The 26,466-nt window shown below is 34.2% G+C and overlaps 2 protein-coding genes across 4 annotated transcripts; one reads left to right on the forward strand and one right to left on the reverse strand.

The window, feature by feature from the left end:
- Positions 1–2,231: 2,231 nt before the first annotated feature.
- LOC137829886 (cysteine synthase-like) lies at positions 2,232–7,929 on the reverse strand. 2 transcript variants are annotated; one of them, XM_068636904.1, is made up of 11 exons: positions 7,626–7,929; positions 7,319–7,376; positions 7,080–7,189; positions 6,918–6,975; positions 5,974–6,240; positions 5,748–5,885; positions 5,599–5,650; positions 3,944–4,023; positions 2,895–2,954; positions 2,672–2,752; positions 2,232–2,582 (listed from the first exon to the last, which is right to left on the reverse strand). In XM_068636904.1, the coding sequence occupies exons 2-11, from the start codon at positions 7,355–7,357 to the stop codon at positions 2,493–2,495; spliced, it is 975 nt and encodes a 324-aa protein (XP_068493005.1). In that variant the 5' UTR covers positions 7,358–7,376; positions 7,626–7,929; the 3' UTR covers positions 2,232–2,492. The 2 variants fall into 2 exon arrangements, with proteins under 2 accessions (XP_068493005.1, XP_068493004.1); XM_068636903.1 differs by having other exon boundaries at positions 7,460–7,741.
- A 2,415-nt stretch (positions 7,930–10,344) lies between these two features.
- On the forward strand, positions 10,345–25,398 carry LOC137829895 (5'-3' exoribonuclease 4-like). 2 transcript variants are annotated; one of them, XM_068636916.1, is made up of 22 exons: positions 10,345–10,763; positions 10,975–11,077; positions 11,737–11,813; positions 11,905–12,096; positions 12,277–12,396; positions 12,491–12,553; positions 12,642–12,770; positions 12,863–13,027; positions 13,232–13,309; positions 17,536–17,622; positions 17,729–17,809; positions 18,038–18,133; positions 18,682–18,752; positions 21,025–21,153; positions 21,230–21,306; positions 21,399–21,439; positions 21,528–21,602; positions 22,328–22,479; positions 22,573–22,677; positions 22,761–22,836; positions 23,377–23,459; positions 24,567–25,398. In XM_068636916.1, exons 1-22 carry the CDS (start codon positions 10,557–10,559, stop codon positions 25,156–25,158), a joined length of 2,799 nt encoding a protein of 932 aa, XP_068493017.1. In that variant the 5' UTR covers positions 10,345–10,556; the 3' UTR covers positions 25,159–25,398. The 2 variants fall into 2 exon arrangements, with proteins under 2 accessions (XP_068493017.1, XP_068493019.1); XM_068636918.1 differs by having other exon boundaries at positions 10,410–10,763; positions 12,218–12,396.
- Positions 25,399–26,466: the final 1,068 nt, after the last annotated feature.

The raw sequence follows: 26,466 nt of genomic DNA on the forward strand, positions 1-26,466 counted from the left end.
CATATTCTTGTAATAAATAGATTTGGGGACTCTCTCGGATGATATCTCCAATTCTGAATGGACATAGAAAAATATAAAAACTGAAAGGGTCTTTTCCATTTCCATTTAAATGTCTTTTCTTTAACAAGAATAGTGGAGGTCTATTTTTTAGCATTTTTTTTGTGGATATGGGAAAAATGGACCCACGATTTTTATTTTCATTTTTTAGAATGCTTTTTTAAAAGAAAAGGCGTCTTTACTAAAATTATATTTTTTTAATGAATAATCATTAAGGTTTGATAAAATTGCTAAAGGAGAGCTATATCATAAAAGAACACAAGAAAAATAATAAAACAAATTTAACTTTAATTGTATGTATTGAGTAATTTTAATGGTGGTTCATTTCGTTTAAAGTTTTCGAAGTAAACGTTATGGGCGAATAGAGGTATAATATAGGCTAGCATAGTTAGTCCTTAATACTTTTAGAGAAAATAATAATGAATCTTAACATTAAGAAGGTTAATTAAATAATTTAATCAATTTGCATGATCAGTAATTATATTGTTCAGTTAAGATCGGATTAAATTCGATCATTATGAGTAGAATCTGATAGTTAATATGAATCGAATATAATAATTAATGTTTTCGTGAAAACGTATATTATTTATTATATTTAAGTCTCTTTATTTACTTGTTCATTTTAAATACATGTCTCCACCTTTGAATAGTTAGGGATTTAAAAGGTAGTTGAGAAAGTTTTGTTAAAATTTTTCAAAAGAAAGAGGGATCGAAAAACATTAGAAAATGACAATGAATCTCCAACTAAGTTAAGCATGATTCTATGCTATATAGATACACTACACTAATATTTATATTTTTCCTAACTTGATCGTCGAAGTTTTGTTAATAAGTGGAACTCCCCTCATCCCATTATAATTTCAAAGCAACTCATAACTACAACTGCAGAAGATTATTTCGGAGACCACCTTAATTCTCCGACCTCGAATTTTAACGTGAACAATAATTATTTAAAAAAAATAAGATAATACATGTTCACTATACTCTTGACAAATTCTATAAATATATAAACATAATCTCATGAATTTTTTTTTTTCTATTGTTTTACTACTTTGAACAAAACAATGACTTAAATGGTAGAATTTTTTTTGCATGTATATTTTTCACTTTTATTAAGAACATTCCAGAATACTAAAAAACCCGTGAAGTATTTGATCAAGATGATTTGAAGACCATTTAAGAGTAGAATAGTCTTCTAAGTTCTATAAGTGAACAAATTCAAATAGTTTTGAAGTTTTTTAATTTCAAAATGAAGAAAAATTCATTTTACTCTATTTTATCATTTTATTTGTTTATTTATTCAAGCATGACTTGGGAAGGTGTTCTAGTTTATGAGAAATAAGGAAATCAATAACACTCGTGTTCATCTACGCAAGCCATCTCAAAGAGTTGTTTGGAAAAAAGAACATAACATTTCATTTGTCCGTCATTTCAATTCTAAGTTTGTGTACGAATTTTGATAGATGCACTAATGTAAGCCTCTTCATAACATTTAATTATTTTGAATTTAAAAAATAAGATATTTTTTTTCTAATTTATTGTCGACCAAACATTTTATAGACGTGAAAATAGTTGCCCATACAAGAGCTTTTTGCTCTTCCAAAAACACACAAAAAAACGCTGAGTAACTGCTAATGGATGGAAAAGAAGTTCGTTTGTGCAAAATATCCTGCAGTTTGATGTAAAGTTTGAGATTGCTACCTTTTCTATGACCCTATTCATACCCTAAGGACATAAAATCAAACCTCAACTTGCATGTTGTGTGGTCAGCCATATGAAGAGCCAAGACTTTGTTTTGGAATTTGACACAGATTGATCAACAAGGACATTATAGATGCCACAAGAATAAGATCCAAGTAAAATTCCATGAGGTATCAACAACACATCCCATCAAAAACCTTAATTTAATGAATATATAAGTTTTTTTTCTTATATATTGTTCAACTTTCTCTGATCACACTTGGATTTTTCTAACATACGTAAACCACTAGTAAACTGTTTTTGCTTGGGTTAAAATTCCAAACTCACAATAACTAACATTGCTAATGTTTATGGTTTTCTAATTAAAGCTCTGGTAGAAAGAATTTGGTTTTTGGTTTTAACTTATTTGGCCTTACTTTTTAAAAGCATTTGAGTAGAGTAAATAGTGTATATACTGATAGTATAATAATAGATTTCTACATTGTTATACTTACTATGATTTCTGATTGGTTGAGTTGAGAGTACAATTTTTTTAAAACTGATGCATAAAAGTTAACCTGTGATTATTTTGATTGTACTTAGATGATCTCAAAACAACCTTTGAAACCTCATATAAGTGTCGTTGGGCTTATTTTGATTCTGTTTTCAATCCAGGGGTTCATCCACTTATTTTACACCAACAACTTTGCTAAACATGTACTCGATGAGTACTAACTTCAGCTATTTTGTGCACCTTAGTCAAATGTCATTTGTTCAGCTTCTTGCCTGATGGATTCAAACAGTGGTGAAGATAAGTAGCGTTCTCCAAAACTGGGGAAAATCACCTGCACGACAAAGATTAAGCATTGACATTAACTAATAATCTTCCATTCAATGCAAACATTACGCAATTTTCAGAAATTTACAAACTTACAACAATGAGCTTTCCTGCATTTTCTGGCCTCTTCCCAACCTTTATTGCTGCTGCTGCTGCAGCTCCCGATGAAATTCCCATCTGCAAAATATTTGTTCATATAATCAACATGAAAAATAATTATTTGCATACTTGCAATTACAAATGTACAGGTTCACATGTATCAGGAAGAACCGTATGGAAATTACAGTAAAGGCAACAGCTCTATCACAAATTACCATACCAGCAAACCTTCTTTCAAGGCAAGCAACTTCGCAGTTTCAATAGCCTCTTCACTTGAAATCTGCAGTTCATAAAACCTTGTTTAGCATCCCTTAATATAAGTAGCTAGAAAAGGAAGCATTGTGTAATTTGCTTAAAATCTTAGCATGTTTCAAGAATAAAAAATCTAGCATTAATACGCTTCACTGTCATTGAAGATTGATAGATCGCATATAATAGCTAATATATGTCAGAAAAATGTTGAAAGAACTATCTATAACAATCTCATTTAATAATCTTCTTCTGATTTAGAAATAAGACCCGCCAAAAGTTGTAATTTCAATAAATATCAGTCAATGGTAAAGAGAGTATTAAAGAAAGAGTGAAAGAGAGAATATTGGTAGCATTCCTTGTACATGCCAAGTATGTTGACTGCCAAAATTGACACACATCCAAGCATGCAAAATCAAGAAACTACTTCGAGTGTCAAATATGAGAATGTGAAACAATGAAGGTCTGAATTTAGGCTGAGTACGCTTGGAGTGTGCATGACTCAATGTTAATTCGACAAGATAGTAAGTCTATTTTCTCGACTTAAGATGGCTCGTTCGTTCTAAACTCATGAGCTACTTTGGCTCAACGAGTTTTTCCTGGTCAGTTATCATACAGAGAAACAAAATGATAAGTTAAGATCCATTCTTTTTCCTTGTATATGTTTTTCTACCCATGTTTGATTAATTAATCTGAAAAACTTTAAGCATCTTCTTCAAACAAGGATCAGAAATATATTTTCTCAAGGAGACAACAACCTGTGTATTACTAAAAAGTTACTAGTCCTTTAAAAATTATTTGGCATATAACAATTAAGTAGAGTGCATTATGAAATATTTGAAAAATACAATCAATACCCATTACTAAACAAATTATATGGTTTGGTCATTCAATGGTTAGATAGATATTCATGCATTATTCAAGTGCATTCATAGCAAAATTGATCTATATAAAAGGAAGTAGCCAGTTTTTGGACCAAAATTGAAAATTGAATGCCAATGTGTTAGTGTTGAGATCTACCTGAACAACTTCCTCTAGGATATTAACGTCCAGAACGGCGGGAATGATACCAGCACCAAGTCCTTGGATCAGGTGCTTACCTTTGAAATTTGTGCAAATTATAAAAAAAACAGTCAGTAAACAGAAGCCTCTAGTTAAAGATAACTTTTTAAGAATTTACGCATGTGAAGGAAAGACACATTTTAACAAATAAAACATTTAGTATCTAGATTACAATTAAAGTTAAATGATAAATAGGAAAACTGAGTCCAGCTGATAGGTTAAAATATTCAATACCTCTTTTACTTGTCCTTCTTTAAAATGTCAGTATCGGTTATAATAAAGATTACACGTATCCAGAGAGAGTTTATGTGAGGTTGGGGGAGTGAAGGAAGGAGAATAGCCTGGGTCCATTGGGATAAAATATGAAAACAGAAGACCTAGGAGTCAAGGATATAAAATTGTTTAATGAAGCTTTGTTAGCAAAGTGGAAATGGAAGATGGCTACAGAGAGCAATGGGTTGTGGAAGCAAGTCTTGGAATCTAAATACAAGAACTGGATAAGTCTTAAAAAGGAATGCAAAATGAGGCACAAATCTAGGTGGTTGAGGGATTTAAGGAAGACGTTTGGATCTACTGATCAGATGAGTTGGTTGATATATGACATGAAAGATTGGATGTGGCAAAAATATACAATTTTGAGCTGATAGGTGAACTGGGGAGGAGACATATGACAAAAAGTATTTGAGGTTGTTTATGAATTCTAACCTTAAAGAGGGCTTAGTGCAGGAGATGGGAAGATGGAGGAATGGAATTTGGAGTGGAGCAATTAAGACAGGAGCTATTAGGTATTAGTCCAGTGAGAGATGGTGGAAGGGAGAGAAATCTAGATCTTTCTCGGTAAAGTTGGCTTAGATCATGTCGCAGGATAATCTTACAAATGAGAATATGGAGTTTTTTAAAAAAGTTCTGGAAGATTAAGGCGTTGTTACTAGCAGCTCATCTTTTTGTTTGGGGACTTGCTCTAAATAGAGTTGAACAAGGACATGCTACTACGTTAAATGGTACAGGTGTACAAGAACATTTGCAACATTCTGATTATCCGATACAACATTTGCAACAATACTCATTGTTAATAGGTGTACAAGAAGGGTAATTTGGAATGGAAATGCATGTTGGTGGCTGCAGTATGGTCAATATGGAATCAAACAAAGGAATGATGTAGTGATCAGGAAAGGTAAGGTGGATGGTGATGAGATTTTGGGATGGCACAACTCAAAACATAGACTTGGATCAACAATAAGTCGCCTAAAGCCACTTTCTCATATTTTGATTGGTGCTTGTCAAGCATATCTTTTTAGTGTAGGTGTTTGGAGGGTTTAGGAGAGGAGCAGTGTGGAGGATGAAGTAGGGATTTGTGAGTGGGCGAAGATGTCCAATTTAGTATCCAGGGAGAAAAGTTAGGTGAAGGAGGGTGTTGGGTGAGAGTGCAGGGCCAAATAACATATATAAGAGAGATTAGAGAGGGTGGACAAAGGAAGTTGTTGGATGTGAGTGTGAGGCTAAATTATAGCAAAATCACTTTAGATGAGACAGACTTTCTGCAGTACAGCAGACTCACCAAAGCAGTTTGGAATAGGCAGATCAAATAAAGTGGTGAAAGATGGTAAAATCACCTGGCTTTCCTCCATTCAAAACTGCACTTTCAGACGGTTCCACACCATACAGCTGGGGGGAACGAAGAAGAATTTATAAAGTTAGTATAAGAAAACTTGTCACATCACATGATCACTGCCAGCAAAGTATGCTCTATAAAAAAATCTACCTTGATGTCTGGGTTTTTCTCCTTGAGGAATTTTCCAGCACCTGCTATTGTTCCACCAGTTCCTATCCCTGCAACCAAAGCATCAACTTTCTCTCCTGAGTCTCTCCAGATCTCTGGGCCCGTTGTCTCATAATGAATCTACAACAATGGCAAATTAATCAGTTGCAATTTTTCTTAATACAAGGCAACCACCAAACTAGAAATGTGTAGTGAATAATGAGAATACATTTGGATTGGCAGGATTTTCAAATTGTTTGAAAATATAACCACCATCAGCCGCCTTGGCTAGTAGTTCTTCTGCCTTCTCAATAATCCCAGCAATTCCTTTGTCTGGGTCTGTAAGATATACCTCAGCTCCAAAGGCTCGCAGTATAATTCTTCTCTCAAGACTCACATAAGATGGCATAGCCACCTGAAGTTTATAGCCCCGCAATGCTGCTATGAATGCCAATCCTATGCCCGTGTTACCACTTGTATACTCGATCAGGACAGTCTTTTCAACCATCAGTAAAAAAATACTAAATTCAGTATCTTCAACAATACAAACAACATAATAACTGTCTGAGGAGTGTGGAAAGGGCCAATTCTTCAGCATTATAAGCCAGCAATATTGGACAATCTCAATAAACCATGTTTCCTTACTATGATTTGAAAAACATTGTTGCCCAAAACTCAAAAATAATATTACTACAGGCCAAAGTAGAAGAACATTTAGAACTTGTTTGATTCCTTTCTCACTCTTGGTTTTAAAAACTGTTTTCTAAACCAATTATACACTACTCAGCAATCAGTTTCTTTCCCAAATCTTATTTAAGTTTTAAGAAATATTTTCAAAACACGGAACAGCCTAGAGATGTTTTGCTTTTTTTTCTTATCTTCAATTTTCATCTTGTTCAACTCTCTCAATTCCACATTCTACTCTCTGGTAGCAGGACTTCGAAAACTAAACCATTTTTTAAAATGGAAATCAAAAACGCCCTTAGTGATTGGAAAAAACAATTTTGTCCAAATAAAAGCCATGTTTAGAAGTGCATGTCTGTTTTGTCACATGCCCGAGGCAACACAAAATTTTGTCCAAATAAAAGCCATGTTTAGAAGTGCATGGCTGTTTTGTCCAAAGAATCTCCTCACCAGAATCCAGATATGTAAATGAACTTTAACACAGCTAACCTTTCCAGGGGTAATAAGACCTTTGTTCTCAGCATCCTCAATCATGCTCAATGCAATCCTGAGTGAGAAAAAGAAGATTATCATTCACAAAACCTCAAAGATAAATCTTAAAACCTTACAGATCCAAATAGCTCTAGTTTGTGAAATCAAGGGATTCCATGCCTATCTTTGACACTGCAGCAGGCTTGCATGTACTCCAGTTTAGCAGCAATGCGGGCCACACATCCTTCCGCAATGTTGTTCAGATACACCATTGGGGTATTCCCTATCAACTGCACAATGAACAGAAAAAATACTTCATAATTTTCAACAAAATGTAAAAGGAAAAGAAAATACCACAAACATGGTGGAGTAGAATAAATCAGTTTGAAAGTAAAAGGAGGACAGAGAAATAGCTCTACTTCAGTGACATCCTTCTTAATCGCACACTTTGGCTCCATGCTATCAACTCAAGAACACCTGCAAGCCAGACGAAGGCTAATTACATGTAGAAAATGAAAAGATTTTAGCTTGTCATATAATTAGTCTCCAACAATGACAACCTGTGCCTATTGATTCCTTAAACAAGTTATGTTATGAACAACCCAATGAAAATCTTTCACAGACAAGAACCACCAACTAAAGAAAACACCATAACAGTTGACCCATCATTGAGTACAAGATCAGAACCAAAAACTCGCAGCACGAAAATATGGAGATTGAAATTACCAAGTAGAACTTCAATTTTATGTTTTCAGTGACAGGAAGCAAAACTTTGAATACAAGGATGGTTCACTGTTTCAGACTCACAAAAGACAGAGAACTGAAATATCTTGGATTGGTGTAAATTTTGGCAAGCAATTCATTGTCTTTTATTATATCAATGGAATATGATAATACAGTGTGTTGGCGTCTTCTCGCTAAGATCCAAAAGTTGCAACATTATGCAGAAAAAAAAGACTTTACACATCACATCTGGAGTTTCTCCCTAGGTAGTTTTTTTCCTGGCTTAGATAGTTTTTTCCTTCCTCAAGAAAAACTTTGCACACCCTTTTTCAAATAATTTCAAAATTATCCTTACCCATAATAGTAATGATACAAATATGGATTTTCGAACACTTTAACTCTTTAAAGAAGAATATTTTTTTTCAACACTTACCCATAATCAAAATACCATAAATATACATTTTTTTTTGCCTAAAACATTCAAAATAAAAATGAAGATATTCAAAGCTCCTATTCTACCCTAAATATTACATTTTGTATTGGTCACGTAAGGTGTGGAGGATTGATTTGTACTGATTTAAAATGATTGTTAGATTGTGAATGAAAAGTCTAGTGGCTTGTATTAATTGGTAAAACAATAAATTTTAGATGAGTACAGGAGGCCATCTGTGTGGTCCATTACTAGAAGAAAGATAATTGTCTAGCAGGAATTCAATTTTACTATTCATGTCGATGCTAACATAGGAAATAATGAGGAAGGAGTTTCTACGAGATGTAAGGTAAAAGATTAGACAACAATAATCTAGACACTTGTCAAAACCCTTAAGAACAAAGCTATCATGAGAGCTAAGTGTGTGTTAAAGAACAAGTTAGATGAACAAGATAAGGTCGTAAGAAATAATGCTAGACTAATAGTCAAATGACACTTACAATAGGAAGGTATAGACTATATTAAAACTGTTTTCTCTTGTAGCTCAACTAGAGGCTATATGAATCTTATTGTTATTTGTTCTATTCAGTAAAATAAAGTTATATCAGATGGATGTTAAAAGTGTTTTCTTAAATAGTTTCATCAAGAAATAAGTCTATATAGAACAACTTCTTGAAAGTTATACTTTTCCATATCAAGTTTTAAAATTGAACAAAATTTTGTATGGACTCAAACAAGCTCCTTCAACATGTTATGATACTTTAAGCACATTTTTAATTAAAAATTATTTTAAATGTTGCAAGTATTCTAATTTTTACATCACATATTATTTGAAATGAAAAGATTTTTTGATTATGTATTAATTTGTTTTTGGTAACCCATATTACAAATACTTTCAAAATAGTTTCTTAAACAAATTCGAAGCAAATTTTTCTTTGAAAGTTTGCAAATTTAAGTTTTTATTTTGAGCATTTATCACCAAAAGTATGAAGACATGAAAATATTACAAAATCTAAACTTAACCAATCCAAACTTATCCAAAAGCTAAATAAAGGGATTGAAGATGAAAAATAGAAGGAGGGGGCAAGCCAAGCAATTCAAGATGTTCAAGTGATATTGTTGAAATTACAATAATTATAGTAAGCGTCTAATCAAGCTATTAAAGTGTTTAATCTTTTGGATTGTGTGTTAAATCATTGTAATTCTTCACACTATGAAGTGATATCCTTGTTAGCTTTTTGTGTGCTCTCTTTGAGAGTGTTCTTTGTTTTCTTAAGAGTTCTTAATCTTAAGGGAGGTTAAAAAGGTGTAACTTGGAGAGGTGAAAGTACTTGTTGTTACATGAAAAAGTTTCAAATACTCGTTGAAACGAAGTGTGTTGATTACTGGAAACTCTTAAGCATATGCTTAAGGGAACTGGATGTAAACCGAATTTGGGTGAACCAAGATAAATTATTGTGTTTGACCTATTGTTACGCTTGTTGTTGCTCATGTTTTGTTGTTTTGTTAGACCAATCTGTTAGATGGTTTTCCCAAAACATTTCTACTAGACATTTGGTTAGATGATAAGTTAAACAATTTACTAGATAGTTTGTTTGAATTTTCAACCCCCTTGCCAACAACCTCGTTTGCTCCAATGTTGTTATCATTAGACGATGAAGATATGGAGGATGTTGATTGATAAATTGGTCCACCCCATTTGATGCTAGTTAAAAAGGAGGATAGAAGTAAAGATAAAAAGTTGGCATGAAAGCATGGATCATTGAGAGCTCAAGCTCAGGGGAAGCAACTGAATATGATAATCAACATTTATTGTTTTTCCTTATGTTTTCTTTGTAACGTAGATATGAAGTCATTTCTTTCAGGCAAAACATGAGCCTAAAGTTTCTTTCAAGCAAATTCGAAGGTACGTCATGCTTCTGGATCCACCGTGACCTCCATTATCGCAAGCACCGTGACCTCCATTATCGCAGGCAGAGCATCAGATTCGAAGGTACGTCATGCTTCCGGATATTTTTTTCCATAAGTGAGTGAGAGTTGCAGATATTTTTATCCGCAAGTGACTTTTGAGAGGTGCAGATATTTTTATCCGTAAGGGAGTTTGGGGTCCGGATATTTTTATCTGTAAGTTTGTTTTGACTTACGAATATTCTTATCCGGAATATAGTTGGGTCCGGATATTTTTATCCGTAGACAAAACTGTGGCTGGCTTCCGGATATTTTTATCCGTAGGCACAACTGTGACTTCCGGATATTTTTATCCGTAAGCAACGATCAGTTCTGGATATTTTTATCCGTAAATGAAGAAGACAAGGCATTTTAGGATTTTTAAAAGTGTGTCGGTGTCAGTCATAACTGATAGGGTGCAGGAAGCAATTGCCCGAATATAGATGTCTCTGATCGGATGAACAGAAAAGGCAGTGGGAACGACTCAGATCCAAACTTTTCTTCTCTCTTTCCGTCGTTTGCGAACCAACCAACCCACCTCAGCTGTTACTGTCACCATGGGAGTGCCAGCGTTTTACCGGTGGCTCGCCGACCGCTACCCGCTCTGCATCGCCGACGTAATCGAGGATGAACCCGCCGTCGGCGACGACGGCGTTCCGTTGCCTATCGACGCGTCTAAACCTAACCTCAACGGAATGGAATTCGACAACTTGTACTTGGACATGAACGGCATTATCCACCCTTGTTTTCACCCCGATGGCAAGGTTAGTACATAGCGTTTCTTATTTCCTCCTCCTTACTCCGAGCCTGGATGGAATATGAAGTTCCGAATTTCGGCTTATACTTCACGTTTGAAGCTCTGGTGCTGATTTTCTTAATTCAATTAGCTACTATATAGTGGATTGATGTGATGTTATGTTTCTGTTTGAGTTGCTAATTGGTTTTGCTGAACTTCCGTTAAATCTTGGAATGCAGCCGGCACCTGCTACCTATGATGATGTGTTTAAATCTGTATTTGATTACATTGACCATCTCTATTCGTTGGTTCGTCCAAGGAAGCTTCTCTACCTTGCAATTGGTATGAGTTAATACATTTATGGTTTTTTTTTTTCTCGTTTTCGTTGATTTCCAGTACCTTTGTTTCTACAAGGATGTCTTATCCCTTCTGATGTACTCTTCTCTTCTTTCTTAGTAATTTTCGTTTTCTAGCAAAATGAACTTGACTCACATGACACAAAATGACACAACTGTTCTCCTCTTGGCAAGTACTCCCCTGCTAAACCTAGAGTATTGCTCTAGGATGGAGTGCTCCTTGGACTCATTTTCACATTTTATGAATAAAGAAAACTCAATGTAATGTAATAGTAGAAAGATTATCTATATCTATAGACCCAACAAAGCCGAACGTCCTAATAAGCTATTTCTATTCTAAGCTAGAATAGGATAATTTAACATAGGAAAAGGCTAAAGAGTTCGAATGTAAATAAGTAAATGTGCAAGACGAAGGTCAAGACCTTTGTTTACCTTAATGTAATCCACATTTAAACTGACATTGGGAAATCAAAAGCTTACATTGGTGTATTCAATTTTCCTGAAGCTTACAATCTTTCTGTGTGTCTGTAATTTTCAAACTGATAGTTCCTGGCTTCTGTTTTTACTTTGAACCAACGTTATCATTTCATTTGTTCCTTACTGCTTCAGCTTTTGCATCTTGTTTTCTTACTTTGTAATTTTCAGATGGTGTTGCACCAAGAGCCAAAATGAATCAGCAACGTTCTAGGCGCTTCCGAGCTGCAAAAGACACTGCTGAGACTGTAAGAATGTTAATATTGCTCATATGCATGCAAGAGACTCCTACGTTTTTTGTGGTGAAGTTTGAGTTACTGTGCTTATGTGACCTTATAGGAAGCTGAAGAGGAAAGGCTGAGGAAAGAGTTTGAGGGTGAGCAAAACATTTTGTCTTCTAAAGACAAGCGTGAGACTTCAGACTCTAATGTCATTACCCCTGGAACTCAATTTATGGCAACCCTGTCAGTGGCTCTCCAGTATTATATACATACTAGACTGAACTACAATCCTAGCTGGCGGAATACAAAGGTGCAATTGACACCTTATCCAATTAATTCCTTATGTTATGTCTCTTGATACCTTGAAGATGGATCATTCCTTTCTGTGGAGTAATCCCGTATATTTTTTTCTTTACACATCTGGTTTTCAGGATACTTTGTCTCTATATATTTATTTATGGGGCTGCATTGGGTGATTAATTATTTGAAGGTTATATTGTCTGATTCAAATGCACCCGGTGAAGGAGAACATAAAATAATGGAATACATCCGGTTACAACGCAACCTTCCTGGTTTCAATCCAAATACTCGACATTGTTTGTATGGATTGGTGAGTTTTTGTGCTGTTTTTGAATTTTCATTTTATGTGTATTTGGTGTCTTTATCCTTTCCTTGATATTTGTATGATACAATCCTTAAACCAGGATGCTGATTTGATTATGCTCTCCTTAGCTACGCATGAGGTTCACTTCTCAATATTGAGGGAGGTTAGTTTCCAATGCATGATTTTTTATGATATTATTAGCTCATTGATCTCTATGGATTGTCTCAAATGATTGCTTAATGCATGAACAGGTGGTTACTTTACCTGGTCAACAGGATAGGTGTTTTTCGTGTGGCCAAGTTGGGCATTTTGCGGCTGATTGTCAAGTTGAGGACTTTGATACTCCTGATGATAGCCCAATTCACAAGAAGAAATATCAGGTTTGAGAATTAAAGTCCGACAAATTGATGTGAATTTTTTATATTTCTATGCTGTTTGTTTTCAATTTTAAGTTAATTCATATTATTTACAGTTTCTTAACATCTGGGTGCTGCGTGAATATTTGCAATTTGAATTGGAGATACCCAACCCTCCATTTGAGATTGACTTTGAACGAGTTGTGGACGATTTTGTATTTCTATGCTTCTTTGTTGGCAATGATTTCCTTCCACATATGCCAACATTAGAGATCAGGGAGGTAAGCATCCAAAATGCACCATGTTACACTGAGCTGTGACGGCTGGAAACAAAAAATATCACATTGCCATTTACATTTTATTACGACTATATTTGGGATGTGTGGGATCTAAACATTCTTTGGTTATGACTTATGTTCCTCTCAATATTTGTCTCTTTCTATTTAAGAATGTTATTATCTTTGATAAACTTTGTACTATTTCAGGGGGCTATAAATTTATTGATGCATATATACAGAAAGGAATTTTCTGTCATAGGTGGTTATCTTACTGACGTGGGCGAGGTAAATTTATTTTCTGTGATCAAACTAACTTATATAATCTTTCTGTTTTGTAGTATGGTACTCGGTTATAATTTGTTCTTTAGCATGATCAAGTCTTCTCTAGCAATATCTCTTCACGTCAGTTGCTTGTTTTGTGCTTTGGATATGTTAGAATTGTTTAACATGTTTGAATAGGTTAACTTGTTAGGATAGTTTAACTTATTTATGTAATACCAATCTCTCACCTAGGTGTAGTCTTTTCAGATCTTTTTTGTGTATCTCTAATGTAAGGACTCTTGTAAATATATGAATAAGCTAAGAGATGCATTAATCTCTTGAGCATTCTTTCTCATATTTTTATTCTCAAGTTGGTATTAGAGTGGGTCAATTTTGCTCTCTCTATCATTGTCTTGTTGGAGATCTCACATTGACTGGACATTTCATAGTATGTAAGTGAGTGTCAAGCTGATTTTATAAGGTTGAGTTATGATGTGAGTTGATTTTAGGATTGCACATTTTTAGAGGTTGCACTTTTGTTTATGATTTTTGGATTAGCAAATATGGTGATAAGCTCAAAGAAGATTGTCACTAGACACGAACTTAACCAAGTGGTTAAGCAAGTGTGAAGGTTCTCTTCTAAAGAGCAAAAGAGAAAACACAATTATAGAGTGAAGATGATGATGTTTGCGGAATGGAACAAATAAAAAAGGAAACAATGTATATGCATTATGACCGAAAAATAAAAGAAGAAAACAACAACACAAACGAAATGGAATTATGGAAGGTGTAATGGAAGAAAACAAAAGAGAAAGATGAGAGAAAGCTTATGGAGTGGAAGATGGGTCACGCCACTTGGAAGAATGAGAGCTTCCAAGATGAGTGGTGAAGAGTTGCCACTTGGAGTACGCTCTCACAAGATAAGACCCAAGAACTTTTAGGAGAACAAAACTCACTAAACACTCAAGCAGAGTTTCTTTTCTATATTTAAATTCAAGGTGAAAATGCATGAGGCTAGACACCTTATTTATAAGAGAGGGTGCCTTGGTGGGCAAGAGTGAGAGGAGAGAGGAGAAGGGGGCAGCTAGGGTTAGGCCTAGGTGAGGTGCCTCCCAAACAAGCCTTACTCCTTCTATAGACTAGCTTAAGGGGTGGTTCAGGGAGAGACTTTCTAGAAGCTAGGTTTTATGTGTGTTTGACACAAGCCCAATATACTAAGTACACTCTCTTCTAACTTATTGTTCTAGTTGAAGTCCAAAGCGAGCCCAATTTATTTACTTAACCTGTCTTGTAAGAAGACTAGAAAGAAGAACAATTGGTATTCTGGTTCATGTTCAGTTCTCCCTCGGTTAAGGTTCTTCTGAGGTTTGGTGGGGCCTTGTCTTTGAGATGACTGACCTAGCTGTGAAGATTTTGTGGTGTCCTTAGTCATCTGCTTGTCGAGTTGGGTTATATTAAGTTAGGTTTAAAGTCCAGTTCTTGAAGTGAGAATACCGCCACTTACCATTGTCAGACCACTGTCTTTTTTTATCCTCTACCAAGCACCTGGTCATGTTTGTCTCATCAAGTGTCGGAGAATCCATTGTTCACAGTTAACATCTGCCACCATCTTCTGCTGTCCACCACTGTCTTCCGCTGTACATCACCACTCGGCCACTGCCATTTTCTCTGGTGAGTATTAGATTTGGTTCCTTTCGTTGTGTGATAGAGAATGCAACCAATAACGGAGGCTGGATTGTCTCCATGTTCCCTCAAATGCACCATCTTTGTGCACCCAATTAGGTGTGGGAAAGCCAAATGCTGCACGGTCCATAGGGTTTGTTGGCCTCCCTTATCAATGTTTCAACCCTCAATTCTTGTTTTCCACCATTGATTGTTTCAACCCATAGGTTGCAGCCACTTGTCCCCCTCAAATCCCTTTTTTTACGTTCTTCTTCAAAATGTCTTCAGAACCTCCCACCTCTTTTTCGGGGACTCTCACAATTGATTTAGAGAAGCTTAATGGAAAGAGTTACCTCTCGGTGTACATTTCTTGAGCTTTGGTTTTTTGGTCAAGGATTTTATGACCACTTGGAAGAAAGTGATAGTAAAATACCATTAGACAAAGTTGAATAGTGGAAGAAGATGAATTTTCAGCTTTGTGCTTTGTTGTGGCAATTTGTGGAACCTAATATATTAGGATCTTTTAAACTTGTAACCCTTTTTTGGAAAGGCTAAAAGTAATTTTGCGAATCATATGCAACGTCTTTATAGTTCTTCCCATAAGTTGACATCTCTTAAATATACAAATCACAACATGACTTCCTTTATTACTAAAGCCTAATAAGCTACTTAGAAGTAGATTTGTTGGAAAAAATTAAGAAGTTGGATAAGTTCTATATGGTTGTCAATGTCATCCTTCGTGTCTTGATCCCAAATTTAATCATGTTCAAATCCTACATGTTCAAGAGGTTCCTCAATGGGAAGTCTAACAACACGACTGGTTTGTGTTCCCATCCTTACCAGTAGAAATTTTCATGATTCTGTTGAATCATCTTCCATGTTGTCTACTCACGGAAAGGGAGGTTGTAACAATCGAGGAGGAAGAAGTGGTCATATTGTATCCTCAATGCTCTTATTTTAATATAGTAGTCCATACTCAAGAGAACAACTTCTCTTTACATGACTTTCTTGACAAGACAACCAATATCTCCAAATTTGAAAAGGTTGAACAAAGTTTTATGATGAAAAATATCATAAATATCTACGACTAAAATCTAGCAGCCAAGCACAACCTCCCACTCAATCTGGTTTGTCAACAACTTAGATTTCCAAAACCATGCAAAGTCAAAGTTCACAGATACTTGATTCAAGAGTGTCTTCCTTCATGGTGATCAAGAATGTCTTCTTTCATGGTTATCTAGAAGAGGAAATCTACATGGAGCAACCTCCTAGCTTTGTTGCTCAGGAGGAGTGTGTGTTAGATGGTAAATACACCAATCTCTATGATTTTAAACTATCTCTAGATGCTTGGTTTGACAGATCATTCAGTCTTTTATGTCGTGTATGTCCTAAGAAACTTGTGTACTCATTTGTGTATTTTGATGACATAGTCATTACATATAATGATGCCACTAAAATTTCTTAGCTAAAGAATCATTTATGGATATTGAAGTAGTTCAATCAAAGGAAGGTATTGTAATTTCTTAGAGAAAATTTGCATTAGATATTCTAAAGGAAATAGGTGTGATTGATTGTAGACGTGTGAACAGTCCTATTAATCTAAATAAAAGAGCAAAGTGAACCTTTCTCAAAGCTAGAAAGATATAGAAGACTTTTTGGAAAACTTATTTATCTCAGTATTACTAGACCTAACTTTTTTTTTTTGCAGTTGGAGTGGTTAGTCAGTTTAGGCGAGTTTTTTTGTCTTAATCACTAAAATGTTATCATTTGCATCCTTAGATGCCTCAAAAAGGCTTTAGCACTAATATTGCTATACGAAGACAAGAGAAATAGTTAGATGTATGGGCATTGTGATGTTGATTGGGCAGGATCTCCTATAGATAGGCATTTCATTATTGGATATTGTGTTCTTGTTGGAAACAATATTATTACTTGGAAAGCTAGAAACTGAATGTGGATATTCAATCTAGTGCCAAAATATAATCACTTATGAAATTGTGTGTGGATAAAATAATTCCTCTAAGCGTTGAAATTTTGTGAAGTTCAAAAAATGAAAATGTATCATGTTAACCAACAACCATTCACAGTACTTCCAATCCTGAATTTCTTGAAAGAACCAAACCCGGAGAAATTGATTGTTATTTCATTTGAGAAAAGTTGTTGTCTAAGGAAATTTGCACGGAATTTGTCAGCTCTTAGGATCAGCTTACAAATATTTTGACTGGGTCCTTGAGAAGACCTTGAATTCAATTTATATGTTCCAAGTTTAGTACATACAATTTGTATGCTTAGACTTAAGGGGATGTGCTAGAATTATTTAACTTGTTTTAATAGTTAACTTGTTATGATAGTTTAACTTAATTTTTGTAATACCTATCTGTCACCTTGGTGTAGTCTTTTTAGATATTTTTAGTGTATCTCTTATCTAAGGACTCTTATAAATACATGAATCAACTAGGAGTTTCATTAATCTCTTAAGCTTCTTTCTTATATTTTCATTCTCTAGTATATATAACTCTTAAATTACCAATCTGGAATTCCTTCTTTCTCAACGAGTATTGCAATGTGAAATTGTTTATACCTCACAGGTTTTCTTAGATAGAGTGGAACGATTTATCCAGTTCATTGCTATTCATGAAGATAAAATCTTTCAGAAAAGAGTTTGCATTCGGCTGGTATTCTGCTTTCTAACAAATTTCATGAACTGATATTCCTTAGCTATATGTTCTTTTAATATGCTTTTATATGTTACTGCTTCCTGGCATGTAATTGTATTTACAGGCTGCAGAAAATAATGAAGAGATTAGAGCTAGGGCAAGAGGAGAAATGCCTCGAGAACCCCGAGCCTCACTTGTGGATAAGGTTAAATATTAGGATATATTTCCAGTTTATTTTCTGTATTTATGTTTTGGAACACCACCAAAATTGCTTTTCAGGATTGCAAAAGTAATTCTACTAGTGCTCCCAAAGAAACACTAAGGGTAGCATGTCTGTGATAGTGAGGCTACACCAATGTTTGACCCATCAAATCCAATGAGCAATTTATAAATGCTTATCAATTTTAGAACTAAATGATTCTTATTTTTTCAGGTTAAATTAGGGGATCCTGGATACAAGGAAAGATATTATGCTGAAAAGTTTGGTGTATCAAATCTTGAGCAGATTGATAAAATTAAGAAAGATACTGTAAGTTCTATGTCTGACATAAGACTAATCTTGTAAAAGATTTTGCAGTTCTTGGATATGCCCTAATATTCAAATCTAATGCCCACACGTGATTTAATCTTATAAATGCTGACTGTGTCCATTTACATGCATTCTGACTTAGAAGGGAAAGCATACAAACATATTTCTACATTTCCTTTTTATTTGATGTGGCTATACTTATAGGGTCTTGATTCTTGAACTTTGTGGTACTGTTCCCTACCTGTGTTCCAAAGGAGGAAAGGTAGTCTATTTATGCCCGCCAACTGCATGTGTTCTTCAAATGGGTTTAGATCTGCTGATACTGGTTTAAACAAAATTCAATGGTGCCCTGAAGAATAACTTCTTATTTCATAAATATTTTTGCAAAATCTAATGAACTAGAAGTGGACATCATGTGCATTCGTAACAGGGATAGACAATATATTGATTCTGAATATTTTGCTTTCTTGTGAATATTATCCTTCTCATTCTCATTAATTTCTTATATTAGAACTGGAATTCAGCTCATTGTTTTAGTTGTCTTTTAGGTCTTGAAATATGTGGAAGGCCTTTGTTGGATTTGCCGGTATTATTATCAAGGTGTCAGCTCATGGAAGTGGTTAGTGATGGTTTTTTATTTATTTATAGGTTTTAGTTATTTTTGTTTATCATTTTTCAGTGATTCACTTGGCAAGTTGGTGTGTTTACATGCATGAAAGAGAGAAAAATAGATGGAAGAGATGTTGAAAACTGTGTGCATGGGCTACACAAGTATCCAAATTATACAAGTTGATGACAATAAATATATAAAATGATATGCTTATAAATCATATTTTAATAAATGTAATTCTAATTAGATGTTCCTGGAAAGATCCTGATTAAGTAAGGAAACAAATCAAAGATTCTAAGATAACATCTTTATATATTTGTTTTATTCTAACACTCCCCCTCAAGCAAACTAAAGCTTATTAAACTTTAGCTTGTTATGAAAAGTATTTCACTTTGCCACAAATTAAGAATAATTATGTATTAGTGGCAAACCAAATTAGGACACGGTGGAAAAGTGACATTAGTCTTGGAAATAAAATATCCAACGAAAGAAGTGACTAATTATAGTTGTATATTTTACCTTGGGGAACTCACTAGAGGAATAGTGACAAAATATGTCATGGAGGATGGTACCACTCTAATATAGCTTTCAATTAGTTTTGCCAAACACAGGCCACGTTGAAAGAGAGAAAACAGATGAAAGAGATGATGAAAACTGTGTGTATGGACTACACAACAAAGTCATTTTATATAAACTGATGACAAAAATACATGATGTGATTTGTCTATAAATCAATATAATAATATATCTGATTCTAATAAGGTATTCCTATAATTGTAAATATCTTAACTAAATAAGGAACCAAATTAGGACACGGTGGAAAAGGGACATTCATATTAAAAATAAGAGATACAACAAAAAAACTGACTAATTAGAGTTCCATTTTTGTTTTGTTTTGGGGAACTCGGTAGCATAACAGTCACAAAACAGGTAATTAAGAATGGTACTGCATTGAAAGAGAGAAAACAGATGAAAGAGATGATGAAAACTGTATGTATGGACTACACAATAAATTCATTTTATATAAACTGATGACAATAAATACGTGATATGATCTGTCTATAAGTCATTCCAATAGATCTGATATTAATAAGTTATTCCTATAATTATAAAGATCTTAATTAAATAAGGAAACAAATAAAAATATAAAAGAAGAATAAATCCTAAGAGAGTATCTAAGATACTTTCAAATATTCTAAGATAAAAAATTTAGATATTATATTTCTTATATTTCTAACAGTTAGTCACAACTTTGGTGTAAAGCACCACTGTTGGTTTCTGAGAAAATCAAATGCAACTACTTGTAAAGCTAGAAAGCTGTCTGTCTAGAGGTTTTATCATTATTATTATTATTTGCTTAATGAAGTCCTAGGGTAATGAATGAGCTTGCATTAAGATGATCTGAATATTATAAGATACAAGTATGCACTTCAGATATGATGACACTGTTAAATAATGTATCTTTACTTTTTTTCTTGATTTATTGAATTAGTTGAGTGAAACTTGATGAATGTATCTGTTCACACTCCACATCTGTTCTTCTTTGAGCAAAATTTCTAGGTTGCAGATCTTTCCCTTATGTGTTAACTTCAATGCTACAGTTCTCAACTTTACCATAGTGGTTTGAGAAACAACTTAACATAATATAGACTGGATGCCTTGATGAGGCTGAGTTGCTTAATAGAATTGACTTGAATTGCTAGAAGTTGATAAGATTCCAAATAGAATTGACACAAAATTTGAGAACTTAGGGGTTAGAGATTGGAATCAATTTAAAAGTTAGTAACTGAAAACAAAACAAAGAAACCTAGATAAATGAAGGTGCCACAAATAAGGTTTGATATGCCTAAGGATAAGTGCCACAATTGGTGAATAGTTGATAAGATTGCAAGATGCAAGGAAGAACCCTATATTCTCACTGGTTTGTCAACATCATCCGTATCCATTTTCTGAATTTCAAAATGTTTTAATACAAATTTAGTTTTAGAGTTTTGCCAGTAAAGCTGATTTGACCCCTTGGTTAAGTGCACACATACTAAACTTGTGATTCTCTGTTCAAATCCTAACTGCAAGCAATATATCAATAATTTTATTTTAGCTCTCCAGAATGCTATAGATATAATCAGCCTAGTCTCCTCAAAATGTTGGGCCTTGGTCATGATCCTTCTCATCATGGCCTTGGGCTTTGATGTCAACATCAGAAGTGTTCCTTCATTTGAGTTGAATTATCATTCATGACTATGTTCAATCTTCTTACTATTTACTTTAATTATTTCTTCAGGTACTACCCATATCATTATGCTCCCTTCGCTTCTGATTTTAAAGATCTAGCTGATCAGGAAATAACTTTCCACTTTGGAGAGCCATTTAAACCATTTGATCAGCTCATGGGTACCCTACCTGCTTCAAGGTTTCTTCCTTCTCTTATGGTTAAATTAAATTATTCTACCATCCTTTCTGTTTCACTTATTTATTTTCTGTTGCAGTTCAAGTGCACTGCCTAAGAAATATAGAGATTTGATGACTGATCCTTCATCTCCTATTTTTCACTTTTACCCTGCTGGTGAGATAATTGTCTATTAATTGTTTATTATTAATTCTGTTAAATCTGACATATTTTCTTTATCTGATATTACATGGATACCTATTTGACAGACTTTGAGATTGATATGAACGGAAAACGATTTGCATGGCAGGTATTATAGCATGTTTACAAATTAGGAATGCTTTAGAATGAAGTGGGAGTTAAGTTGTTTTTTAACTACTGCTGTGGGTGCTTTTCAGGGTGTGGCCAAGCTGCCATTTATTGATGAGAAGAAATTGCTTGCTGCCACAAGAAAGATTGAAGATACATTAACGGTTTGGAACTTTTAAGTGAATGTGTGTATGTGGAAGGGGAGGAATTGTTGTATATTTATAATTATTGACTAAGAATACTTGTTTCATGAAAATTTTGGTTGTTGAGTTGCATGAAAGACTAAACTGTAAAATTAAACCTTGTGGTTCTTCTTGAATCCACTAGGAATTTGTTGTGACTAGCGGATTATTAGGATAAAAAATATTCTCAATATTTCCATAGAAATCAGGAAAAAATATCTTTATAATCTTTTTATTCATTGCGGCATATCTTTATTTCCTTTTCTAAAAGATTTATTTATTACAAATAGAGACGATGAGAATGTAATTGGTGTGATGTCAATAAAATAATTTTTTTATCTTCTTGCATAGTTCCAAGTGAATTTATGTTTAAAATAAGATAAGAGTTGCATAAAATGTGTTCAGGATTCTCACAGTAGGAAATGCAGCTGCCACTCTTTTACGTAGGAATTGTCGAATGTTGATTGACTGTAGCCATTTTTATCTAGATAAATTTGTTGAGTGTTAATAATCTTCTTCTGTTCTATTTTTGCTACTCAATTGCTGGAGGATTTTTTTTAGATATTTACTTTAACAGATATTTCAAATAGCTAGATAACTTTTGACAATTTTTTCGTCAGAATTGTCCATGTTTTACACCAAAAGAATTCATGAAAGCTTCTAATTATTGTGTCTTTAGTGCTTAATTTCAGTTTTCTTATATGCAGGAGGAAGAACACTTTCGGAACAGTGTGATGCTTGATTTGCTATATGTCAATTGTGCACATGATTTGGCTTCAGATATCTTATCTTATTCCCGTGTTTGTAGTCAATTAGCCCCACATGAAAGATTTGTTCGGCCAATTGACACAAATGCTAGGTTGGTGAATGTGCTAGTGGTCATCACTCATCGTTTTGAATTCTGGTAGCTATTTAATAGGCTCATATACCTGTTTGTTATCCTTGTTTGTAGTGGTGGGATGAATGGATATCTTTGGTTTTGTGAAAGAAATGTTTTCAGCTCTATTGTATCTTGTCCCATCAGAGGATTGCAAGATGTTGACTGTAACCAAGTCTTGTAAGTTTTGTCCTCTGTGACTACACCTATGGAATAATTTAATCTTCTCTACGGAACTCATGTTTAGTGTTTTTGTATTTCAGAAATATTACATTTCTTAACCCACAAAGACACAATCATATCCCGAAACTTCCAGATGGTGTAGTAATACCCAACAAGGTTTGTGTTGTGACTGACTACTCTTAGCATCTGACTTGGAAAGTTAATCAGTTCATCTGATGGATGGAGCTTCACATCACAACTGTTTCTTATTTATATACTCATAGAACCACTCCTCGTGTCAAACTATTAACTAGGTTTGGGGAATTAGTTCAGACAGACTTATCTATATTTTGACCTTATTATGTTTTTTGTTCTTTTTAATTAGATGGTGACGCATGTTTGAAACAATAACTGTAAATGTACTTAGGAAATATCATCTTCATTTATCATTTGTTTAACTGCATTTAGTGTTCGTTGGTTGGTTTCTAGGAATTTTCCTCGAGAGTATCCTTGCGAATAGTCTCCACAATAAGGCTATATACATATCTTACATAACCTGTTTACTACATTTAACTAAATAATAAAGCATTCTCATTCTCTAAATTCTGTCTAAAATATTCTGTTCTATCTCTCTTCCTCTGTAAATTCAACAATACCTGCTGTTTCCTTCTCGGTTCAATTATATTGATCTCACTTTCATTTTGTTTCTGTTTGCAGGTGTTAAAAGCCACTGATGTTAAACCTTTTCCTGTGCTGTGGCATGAGGACAATATTGGTCAGCGACTGCAAACAAGAGAAAGGTGAGAATCTGTTTCCATGAGGATGTCAGGTTTGTGCAATATATTTCATGTTCTTGTTGGCTGGGTAAACATACAATATTGCAGCGCTGCCCAAACTGATGGTTTAGTTTAATATTTCAAAGGTTATCAAATCTTGAATTTTAACTAATTTTTGAATCATAAACTGAAGATCCTATTGAATTGTAACATTCAGAGATGATTAAAAATAGCTTGAAATGTATCATATTCAATAAAGGATGCAATAGTGCTGAATGTAATACTTTTAAACAAATAATTTACCAAACTAGTTAACCACAAGTCAAACAAAACAATTGAGTCTCACTATCAACCTATGTAGAGGCCAATATATAAAAAACCAGTAACACATAATTGTTTGCATGTTTTTTCTAAATGGTATTTCGTCCTTAGAGCAGCATCCCATAATGTGGTGTGGACATTGGATAAGAATTACATTTTATTTGTAGTCTTTTGTTGGGAACAATAGATTGTCCTAAGACCTAAGGAAATAAACTTCTTTTCAATGAGAGCTACACATACGTACTGATTGCATGAAGCTTATGTTTTAGCATAGTTAGAACGGAGCCCTTATATAGCAAAATAACGTTCGTATAGAGTGAAAAATGTAACTGAAACAGAGCCCGCCAATGGAATAGCTACCAAATAGGGTGAGTGTGTGACTGTGAAGTCCATATTTCAAAAGAATGAAAACATAGCAATGGATAAATAGTGTGCATTCAATAGTGCTCCTCCAGGTCTTTTTCATTTAACATTTAAGCATATCCAAATTTTCAGCTTTTATGAGAAATCAATGAAAGATAAGAGAACAAAAGTTAACAAATCATTGAATCATAATAGTGATGTATGGAATTGCAGCTCATTGTCTTGTATAATTATATTTACAAAATTTCGAGAAGTAATTATTAATTAGTGTTTTCTTAAAGTAGTATACTTGTGGAATATTTGAAAAAATCAATGTTGTGGAAGTTGAAAAGTTCTCGGTGACTTTCAATCCGAGCATGTAATTTTCTTGATGCATGAAACCTGTCATTTATTCTATTGGAGATACTTGACATGCCTGACCATTCTGTATATGATGCATCCACACAGGCCACAAGTACCTGGAGCCAAAGCTGGATCTCAACTGGGAGAAGCAGCTCATCGACTTGTTAAGAACACCCTCAACATTAAATCAAATAACAGATCCCATGGATTGCTGGAGCAACCTCCAGTCCATCATTCAATGAACGGGCTTCGATCGCCTGGATATGGAAAATATTATGGTGAGAACGCAAGTGGATATAATGGACAATATAATCACCATGGCGTAATGACTACACCAAAATATGGTGGACATAATGACAGACAGAATTTTAAGATACGAGATAGGTTACAGTGTGAAGAACAGTTCCACAATATGAAAACTGAGTTTTCTTCTTTAACGACGGAGGAAAGAGAGAGACCTAGGTCATTGAGGGTTCCAAGTTCAAGACCGATAACCAATTTACAACCCCGATTTGTGCGGAACATGGATCCTTCAATACCATCTCCAAAATGGATGACTAAACCACAACCTACGGATGGCATGCCTACTAGGGATCAAGAAGCTGCATTGGGGCCAACAACTCATGATAAGCAGACCAAGAAGGTTTACCAAGTTAAAATACGTCAGCTAGATACACCAGAATCTGGGAAGCAATAGTGGTTGTTGTGGAACTGATTGCGAGTTGTTAAACACAATTTGCGGCAAGGAATCAGCACAAGTGTTGCTTTGTTCCATAGTATGGAACTATGTTATTGTGCTGTATGTAAAATGATGTACGGCTTACTAGCTTTGCGTAGCAATTAACCTGTATGTACATACATACCTGATGTGAATAGAATTTGATTAGTTTAATGGGAAATGCAGGATATTTGTCTGGGATTGTCATGCCCAGTAGCATCTGTATGTTGTATGAGATATAGAAACTGTTGCATGGAGGAAGCTGCTCTAATGACTTTCTGACAATTCTGGTCGGCTTTGTTTGATGAAAGGTCCAAGGGGCTGTAGGAGGGGGTGCACTTTTCTCTTATGCATGTTTTCCTCCTACCTAAAGGATTATGCTGACTGCATCTTTTCTTCTTTTATTATTGGGGCATAAATACAATAATTTAATTCTAATATTCAGGAACGGTGCTGTTCCTGGTTTGGTGACTATTTTTTATTTTCGGCCACATTATGTCAATTTGTCGGGGTTCACCATCTTAAAAATTCAGTATAGTACTCTTTATTTATATTTTGAGCCACATTATCATCTAACAATTCGATATCATCTAACAAAAGTTGTAAAGATAATATCACATGATTAAGTCTATATTACAATATCCTACAAAAATAACTATTTATTTAATATTATAGTCTAAGTTAGATCTATGAATTCGAGTCTTAGGTATATAGTTGTGTTAAAATCTGTTGTCTCTAATAGACATTTCACCTAAAGCATCCAGTTTAAAAATCAAATAATGAAGTTTTAGTTAACAAATAGAGGTAAAAGTGAATAGATCCATGAATTCGAGTCTTACTATATGGTCTTCCAAAATTCTCATTTCCAAGTAGCCTTTGAATAAAACTGTATAACTAATCTTTCAATATTGAATGTTTTATATTATACTTAACGTTTAAGGAGAAATTTAAAAGGTTATGCAATATTTTTTAAGGATTATTTAACGTTTTTTAATACTTAAGGGATTACTCTTAAATAAGATAGGAACAATTCAAGAACTAAATTAATGGTTCTCTCTCACACACAGGCACAGTTCTCACCGAATATAGATTTTCTGTTTGAGTTTTTGGTGGCGTGCCTCTACGATGGCACCAGACGCAGAAACCAAGAGAGATATCCGATAATTGAATTAATTTCAATAAATAATGTCTTTCAACCCAGCAGCCTCTTTCCAAATACCAAAGAATCCAAATAATCGAAAGGCAGAATGTAGAGCAACTTTCCCAGAATCAAATAGTAACTCATTC

This window comes from Phaseolus vulgaris, chromosome 7 (genome assembly GCF_000499845.2).
Source record: "Phaseolus vulgaris cultivar G19833 chromosome 7, P. vulgaris v2.0, whole genome shotgun sequence".
NCBI classification, from domain to species: Eukaryota; Viridiplantae; Streptophyta; class Magnoliopsida; order Fabales; family Fabaceae; genus Phaseolus; species Phaseolus vulgaris.